This window comes from Xiphophorus maculatus, chromosome 9, assembly GCF_002775205.1.
Source record: "Xiphophorus maculatus strain JP 163 A chromosome 9, X_maculatus-5.0-male, whole genome shotgun sequence".
NCBI lineage: Eukaryota > Metazoa > Chordata > Actinopteri > Cyprinodontiformes > Poeciliidae > Xiphophorus > Xiphophorus maculatus.
The window spans coordinates 14,976,990-14,985,845 of NC_036451.1; the positions used below are offsets into that span (position 1 = coordinate 14,976,990).

The following is an 8,856-nucleotide window of genomic DNA, read 5'->3' on the forward strand; positions in this document are numbered from 1 at the left end:
AAAAGGGTGACTGTGCTTAGTGAAAACTTAATAATTATTTTCTTCTGAAACAACCAAAATTACATCAGCAAAAGTCTTTCATTTGACTCTAAAGGACATTTAAAGCAGTTAGTTGAGCAGAAAATGGCTGCCAATCACTCTTAAAGAGGAAGGATTGCAATAAACAAGCTGTCCTAATCCTTTGGCTTCACCTCCTACGCCTCCTCAGCTCTGTCCACCTCTCCCTCCCGGTCTCACTCCTCTGCCACTCTGCTCTCCGAGCCAGAGTGGATGCTGCTAAACTGAGCGGCTCTATAGGGTGGCCCTTTTCAGTAGAGTTCCTGTCTGGACCATTTATGGCTCACTGGGGGAAATACATCGAGGAATGCACAGCAGAGACCAGGCTGGACTGAGAGAAACCGCAGGAGGAGCGAAAAAACTGATCTGGGAAAAGCAAAAAGTTGGAGACTCAGAGGAGCAGGTGGAGCCCGGCATCAGCAGCTCCAGCAATTCATCGTTTTTCCTCCCAACAGGTAACTATTAGATGTATCTTTACAGCTTATAAGTTTAAAACATACTAAACACATCTGGGTTAAATTTACTGACCAACTAATTTTAAAAAACATTTAGGCTTTCTTGCTTTCACTACTGACATTTCTGACTCTTTGGCATTTTTGCGTCTTAAGTTTTACCCGTCTATGGTAGTTATGCAGAGAAGAATATAAAAACAAACAAAATGAGTCATTTATACCATTTAAAGACTTCATGTGATATGAAATGAACATGTTTGTTTTGCTTTTTGAAAACATATAAAAGCTGGATCTTTGATTAGATGGGAGAAGGTTTTTATCAACTAATACTCATGATCACAACTGCATGACTGTCAATTAATTAAAGTTTCAAAATAAAGGAATTTAGTAGTAACTTTATTTGAAAAATGTCTTTGAAAAATGACTTAATTAAAACAGAATTAAAACATAATTGGATGTATGTAAGTGTGCCAATACCTTAGCAGTTATATTACTTAAAATATCTTAAACAAGACCCATAAATAAAAATTTGGTCTCATTTTATTTTTGAATTATGTGAAGTTACCAGAATTGATAAACTAATGTAATGCTTCATTTACAGCAATGCATCAATAAAAAAACAATAATAACTGTAACTCTGGCTTGTTCTAAAAGTGACTGGTGATCCTCTTCACCAGAGCTGCAACATGCCGGCCCACTAACTATGCAAGACCAACAGATAGAAATACAGAATGAAATTACTAAATACTGTATTTATAAGTGACACACTGATTTTAATGTATGCCTAACAAACTATTTTGTTTCTAGTTATTTATAACTTAACCGGTCATTGTGTTACTTTTTAGCCTTTGTACATGACTCCAAGTTGATTCAGAAAAAGATTGAAAATATAAAATGTTATATTCAATAACATTGAATATAACAATGTTATATTCAATCAGTTTCAGTAGTAATATAAACCTCTGAAGGCAAGATTCAGGTTTATATATTGTAGCTGAAAAAGAGCCATTAAGTGTGATCTGGAGATTTCTTGGCAAACATTTGCATATGGGACCCATATTAGTAGAAAACTGGCCCTAAATGTGAATAGTTTTGAGTAAAAGGTTGAACACACATGGGTTTTGACTGAAAAAATCCATGTGAGAATACATGGATTCTCACATGGAATCCATGTATTGCCCAACTTGTATTTAGTCAACTGGACCCCGGTCTGGAGTCTATTGTGAATGCAGGCCCAATCTGAGCAAAATCCATCCAGAGACCCTTATGAACATGTTGGGTCGCCTCTGACCTCCTCTGGTTCCTCACCCTCACCTCTCCCCTCCGTCCAGGTGACTCCCCCTGACGTTCAGATGCATTTATCACTGGACACCATGAGCATGGTGGACGACAGCTGCCTCTCGCCCAGCAACTTCCACGAAATGGGGAAAGGCGGGGGCGCCGCAGTCGGGGGCCGCGTCCACAGCATCGATGTCATCCTGGGCTTCAATAAAGACCAGGACCCCTTGCTAAGTCCTGCCGGGCCCATGGGGCCCCAGAAGATGGGCATAGATGGCCTGGGAGATCACGTGAAGCAGCAGGAGTCCTTGTCCCACCCGTCCTACAGCGGACACCTGAGAAACAGCAGCTCACAACAGCAGCAGCAGTACCAGGGTGAGTGAAAACAGATGAACACTTTCTTTAGATTTAAACCAGTGTGAATCAATTGCTTTGGGCCCAAGGCTTGTTTATAAATATCATCACATTTTTATTTATTTATTTATTGCAAACACTCTTTAGGTGTTTTTTTATATCGATTCTCAAGTTGGCTTGGTGTGAAGATTAATCTGAGAGGATTTTTTTAGATTTTAAGGGAAGATTTTGTTGAAAAAAAAAACAGTATAATTGATTTTCAGCAGTTAACAAAATTCAGTCAAAATTCAATCAATTAACAAAAAAGATTTTCAACACTGGAGCAATAGGAAGATCTTTCCAAACTGAGCAATCTTTCAAACTATTTGACTGTTGAGTTTTACATTATAATACAAGCTTAGTGTTTCATGGTTGGAATGAATAAACTGGGTAGTGTTACCATTTCAAATATTTCACTGATTTAACAAAATGTGAGGACATTACTGTGAAAAATGAAATGGACTCATATTGAAGCTAATGCAAACAGCACAATAATGTTTATTCATTGAAGAAACCTGACAAAAGACTAATCCCGTCAGGCATCCAATTAAAATTTCTATTTTAGCTCATGCTGATTCCAAATCAGAGAGCTACATGCTGTTGTTCTGTAGATCCTGTTGCTTTGACTGGACCGAGCAGATAAATCACAACACAAGATGGTGTAGAGCGGGTTTATGTCCCCAAGACCAATCCCATCTCCATCTCCTTGTGGAATTCCCCCCTAATCTTCTCTTCTCCGCAGATTAGATTGTACAGTAGTTCATTCGGGTGTTATTGTCATCGTTCGGCCGCAGAATCAAATTTTCCTCGTTTTAATCTGAAGCTTTTTTCACATGCAGGATCAGGCAGGTGGTTGGTGGCAGAAACAAGCATGCAAAAAAAAAAAAAATCTGCATGACGATGAGACAGAGCGCTCTTGATAAGAGAGATTATTAATTGCTTTATTTTTGTCTAACTGACATGCATCAGCAGGAGTGACATCACTCCCTTTATGTCTGTGTTTTCTGTGAAGTTGGTCCAGATCCTCCTGAATAAGCTCTGCTTGATTTTTTTTTTTTTTCCTGTTTGGTGTCACTTCGGCCCCTGCTCTCAGTGTGGAGATGTTGTCCTGGCTGAGAACCAGTGGGGAGGCTTCAGACCAGTAGCTGTGATGGGCTGACAGGCCAAGAGCTGGTCACTGAACCAGACCTGACCTCTGCCTTTGTCAGTGCCTAGCCTTTGTCATGGCTCCTTAATGAGAGGTGGATAAATTAACCCCTCCAAGCCTGCTTTGCTTCTGCTGCTGCTCCTGCTTGTCAGAGCAGAGACCATGCCGACCTGTCTTTTATCCTCATCAATACGTCCCATTAACATAAAATAACGCGGCAGTAGGACTCGGAAACAGTCTGTTGTTTTATTAAAGCTAAGACCATAATATGGCATCTTGCTACAAAGCTTACTTCCTAATTGTAGCAACTTGTATTCTACATGAAACAACTCCAGTCAACATTTTTATAACACCACTTGGTCCCTGAAAATGTGAGAAAATAAACATAAGCTCAAAATTATCACATGAAACTGCCACTCCTTTCCGTTTTACGGATTTATTTCTGGAGGTAAACAGTTACCTTTTATCCACTTTTTTTGTTTTACTGGATCATTTCAGTAAATTTGTAAGTATTTAAGAATCTAAAAAAATTATTCAGGAGCTGGTAAAGACAGTTATCAAGTTAAATGATTTGTACTATAATGTAAAGCAGATAAGACATGTCCAATGGCTACCCATCGCTTATTTTATATTACATTATATTTATTATATTATGACTCCACAGTGGCGCAGCTGGTAGCACTGTTGCCCTGCAGCAAGAAGGTTTTGGGTTTGAATCCTAGCCTGGGGTCTTTTTTGCTACATGGAGTTTGCATGTTCTCCTTGTGCATGTCTGGGTTCTCTCCTGGTACTCCGGCTTTATTCTGCAGTCCAAAAACACGACTCGTTTCTCTTAATTGTCCTTGTGGGTGTGTGTGCATGGTCGTTTGTCCTGTTTGTCTCTGTGTTGCCCTGCAATGAACTGGTGACCTGTCCAGGTTGACCCCGCCTCTCGCCCATCGACCTCTGCAGATAAGCATCAGCACCCCTTGCGATCCCGCTAGGGACAAGTGTATTGGAAGATGGATGATTATATTATATTGCCAATATGAACTTTAGACTGAAAAGTAAATATTTTAATGAGTGACAGCTTCTTGTGTAGCTTGCTACTTTTAAATGTCTCCTTCCTTGAGCAAATCATTTACCTCCTGGAGCAGATGCTACCAAAATGCTACTATTCTCTGCTGTGACACTAAACCTAAACTTCTTATGCAAGCAAGTCAAATTAACCTTCTTTCAGTGATTGGCATCTTATCCAACCTGAGCTGAGTGCTGTACAGCCCTTGAACCGGGTCCAGTCCTGGCAAACATCAGCTCCTCATTGGTCGCTGCTTCACAAGACCAACTGATCTGATTGGGGGATCAGGGTCTCTGTATTTTCTTTAATTGAATTACTTACTTGTTAATCTAATTCACCCAGCAGCCCCCCACTGTGGACTTCACTGTTTCCCATGTTGTTTATTGTTGAAGGTGATGTACACCTGTGAAGGCGAGGAAGAAGAGCAGAGAGGAAGGTTAAGAATGATCCCACCTTGGAGGAAGGATTACAGTGAAAGCCTTGTAGTGCCTGATGTCACCTGTCAATATAATGCCCAGTTTATTTTTAATCCACAGCGGCATAATAAATAATTATGTATGAATGAAACAAAGGGGTAAAGAACGGGTCTGTAACTCCAGTCCTGCATCTTTTGGATGCATCCCTGCTCCATGTACCTGAATCAAAAGGCTCAATTATTTTGTTGCCATGTCAACAAGTTCTGCAAAGGCCTAGTCATTAACCAATCATTTGGTTCAGGTGAGATGGACCAGGAATGCAGGTAAAGCATCTCTAAAACTTTTGACTTAATTTTACCTCTAGTGAATGTAAAGCAGGGATCAACTTTTAAAAATCCGATTAGAAATGCTTTTAAAGTCCATTGATGTTCAAGCCATTACTTGCTTCACTGATCTACCTTCACTGACCTAGTATTGTTGAACTTGTCAGGCAAATGTCTGCTGTGCTGGAAAGTGGATGTTACAACTTCTATTTGAGAACAAGGCTTGTTTCTCTTTCTCTCTTTGTCTGATGTCCACAAAAATCATTTAATGTACAAAGCCAAGAAAATGTCTCAATTCTTCTTTCTTCTCACCTGGGTAGATGCTGGTTTGTACACAAACAAGAGTGACGAAGAGCTGGGTGAGCTCAGGAAAAATGTGGAGAGCGATGAAGGAAAGTCACCTGAGTCATGCAAGGATGATCAACCCAAGAAGAAGCACAGACGCAACCGCACCACCTTCACCACCTACCAGCTGCACGAGCTGGAGCGCGCCTTCGAGAAGTCCCACTACCCAGACGTCTATAGCAGGGAGGAGTTGGCCATGAAGGTGAACCTCCCTGAAGTACGAGTCCAGGTGAGGCGGGCTGCAAGTGTCACTAGAGTGGGCACAGACACACAGATCTGAGCTTTCACATACTGTCCACCAAGAAGCCTTCGAGATGTCCTCACTGGACTCTTGCGTCAAAAGCTTTTTTCTTCTTTTCTCTGAGAATCTTAACTTTTAAAGTTAATATTGTAACATAGGATGTGAAAGGAGCTCCTGTCAGGAGACTGTTTATCTATCAGGATGTATTGTTTACATTTTAGCCTCTCTAATCTCATAAATGGAGTCGATCAGAGGACTCTGTTTGTGACTACTCTTTTCCTGGAAGCTGCAGTTTTGAGCCTTGATCAGGTTTTTCCACAAAAGTGGTTCTCCTGTTTTATTTTGTGCTTTTGTCAACGATCATAATCCCTGGAGTCAGTTTGGTTGCACATTAAACTCTAAATTAGTGTTTCAAAAGAAGCTGATTTTGGGGTGCTAATTTAGGTGCTTATCCGGGGTGCGATCAATGCGCAAACAACCACTATCAATGCTTATTTACAGATCTACAACCTCTTTTTGTAAAAGTTTTCTTCCCCTTCTGCTGAAATTTACAGCACAAAGCCAAACAGCGTTGTTGCTGTTACTGTAAACATTTCCTCACTTGCCCCATCACCTTAAATAACCTGACTTACGTGGCTTGTTCCAGCTTCAAGCCAAAGCTCTTGGCCTTTCGCCTATTGCTTTCCAGTATCTACTTGAACAGCTTGGTGTAAAAAGATTAGAAGGAGCCCAAAGAAGTTCCAAGTATCCAGAGAGATACTGTGCTGACTTCATTGACTGATAATGCCAGCGTTAATGTTAACTGATTTAAGACATTTAAAAGAAAAACAAAGAGGTGTAAGATTAAATGGAGCAATCCAAACAGGAATAATCTCATTCCAACACCACAGGGAAGCAGAATAATTATTTACAATAGTCAGTCAGAGATATAAATTGCAAATGCAAATTCATGATTCAAGACTTGTGAATTGCATAAAAATAAATCAAAAAGAAAAAGATAGGTTTTTTGTTGTGCATTGCAGCTGTCAGTAATCCAGCCAAACAATATCATTTGATTAAAAAGCTGTGTATATAAACTATGTAAAAGGTTTATGTATTTGCATAGTGTAAGGCAATCTATTCATATTTTTATTTTAATGAATACAAATATGATTACATGAAGGAATAAACATACGTATAGTGCATTAGATGAACTCCCATCTTAACTCATGTCTTAATGTACCTACACATCAGCAAATGCTCTATAGAAAACCCAGTTACTAAAATAAGTTGGGAATTGAAGATCTGTTTCTACTTGAAAAGTCCATGGATAAGTTGAATGGAAACTGAGCTATTAAATAAAGCTAAACGGCAGAGAAGAAGGTTGAAGTGAGTCTTAATTAAGTTATAAAACTGTACCACTTTTTACTGGAGGAGTTCACATAATCCACATATGGATTAAAAGACCTCTAATGAAATATGCACTGATTTATATTAATTGACAAGATATGTAAGATATGCAAAATGTGAAAAGTGGAACTGAGGTCTTGAAGTGTAAGGAAATGGTTCCGGCAAGCAAATTATGTCTTCCCAATGAACCGGAGTAATTTTAACAATAATTAACTGTAGTACTGTTTTGAATGTAAACAACTGTGTCTTTTCTAGGTCTGGTTTCAGAACCGCAGAGCTAAATGGCGTCGGCAGGAAAAAATGGATGCCAGCACCATGAAGCTTCATGACTCCCCCATGCTGTCCTTCAATCGCCCGCCTCCGGTTCACACCAGCATGGGTCAAATAACCAACTCCCTCCCGTTGGATCCCTGGCTGACGTCTCCCCTGTCCAGCGCCACACCCGTCCAGTGTATCCCAGGCTTCATGGGTCCAGCTCAGGCCCTCCAGCCCAGTTATCCCAGCCATGGATTCCTCAACAGCGCCCCCCATGCTCCTCACCCGCACGTTCACCCCCATCCTCCGTCGGGGCAGGGGATGCAGAGCATGGCTCCCCCACCTTACCAGTGTCCAGCCCCGTACTCCGATAAATTCCCCCTGGAAGACGTGGACCAGCGCAGCTCGAGCATTGCCGCTCTGAGAATGAAAGCCAAGGAACACATCCAGTCCATGGACAAGACCTGGCAGCCCATGTGACTAACTGACAGTCCATGTGAGGGACAATCCTGGCACAAAACAGACAATGAAAACTCCTGTCATGCCTGCTCGGCCACAAAATGGAAGTGAGACTGAGCTGTGAAAACTGAAGAACATTTTTGGTACTTTCTTTTCTTTTTAACTTTTTTCTCATCTCCAAGACTTAAAAGTGAAACCATGTGTGAGATAACCAATCACACTATTGGTTATCTCTTCTACCTGTTGATGTTTGGTGCCTTGGGTGCAACAAATTCAGAAAAACCAACTATGGTCATCATAACTTGCACCCAAGAAACTACTGTAATTCACTGTTTTTAATTAAACATGCTTTTTAAAAACTCACAGACAAATTAATTCTCACATTTTATGAACATACTTGGGTGTCTTACAAAAGTATCTACACCTCTTGAACTTTTTTAGATTTTGTCACGTCGTAGCCATAAATTTCAGCATTTTATGTTGGGATTTTATGTGATGAGACAATACAAAGCAGTGAATAATGGTGAAGTGGAAAACAATGCCAAGGGGTTTTAAAGATTTTTGACACACACACACACACACACACAAAAGGAGAAGCATTTGCGTTCCCTATTAGTTTCCACCAAAACAAATCTTCCTGGCAACTAATTGTCTTAATCTTTCTGGGGTCCAAATGATAAAGTAAAAAAATATGCAAACAAAACATGGAATAATTATAACCTTAACATAATATGCACAAAATTAGTCAGACATCTCACTTTACAAATTACATACATTCACCTAGATTTAAAAATGAGATTTCAGTTCTCTAAAAAAATTAAGTATTCAAATATCTGATGTTTTTAGGGAATTTGTCTCATTCCTGAATTGCTCTGTAAATAACAGATTTTTGTAAAAAGCTTATTTCAGCACAGTTTATAATTAATTCACCCTCTTTATGTCAGAACTAGTGCAGCTCCAAGTGTTTTGAAGTCAATCTTTACTGGTTTTGCACATCTGCAGACTGAAATTTTTGCCCTTTCTTTTTTTACATAAAAGCTCAAG

General features: G+C 39.9%; 1 protein-coding gene across 1 annotated transcript; it reads left to right on the forward strand.

Annotated features, from left to right (window-relative positions):
• The first annotated feature begins 274 nt into the window (after positions 1–274).
• LOC102218443 (retinal homeobox protein Rx1) lies at positions 275–8,210 on the forward strand. The gene is made up of 4 exons (XM_005800524.2): positions 275–512; positions 1,841–2,162; positions 5,444–5,697; positions 7,354–8,210. Exons 2-4 carry the CDS (start codon positions 1,862–1,864, stop codon positions 7,831–7,833), a joined length of 1,035 nt encoding a protein of 344 aa, XP_005800581.1. The 5' UTR covers positions 275–512; positions 1,841–1,861; the 3' UTR covers positions 7,834–8,210.
• The last annotated feature ends 646 nt before the right edge of the window (positions 8,211–8,856 follow it).

What these genes read in the sequence shown, in the direction of transcription:
- LOC102218443 (XM_005800524.2), top strand. Translation starts at nt 1,862, where the DNA reads ATGCATTTATCACTGGACACCATGAGCATGGTGGACGACAGCTGCCTC. An exon ending in ACAGCAGCAGCAGTACCAGG is followed by an intron (nt 2,163 to 5,443) that starts GTGAGTGAAAAC and finishes TCACCTGGGTAG; the next exon opens with ATGCTGGTTTGTACACAAAC. An exon ending in TCCCTGAAGTACGAGTCCAG is followed by an intron (nt 5,698 to 7,353) that starts GTGAGGCGGGCT and finishes TGTCTTTTCTAG; the next exon opens with GTCTGGTTTCAGAACCGCAG.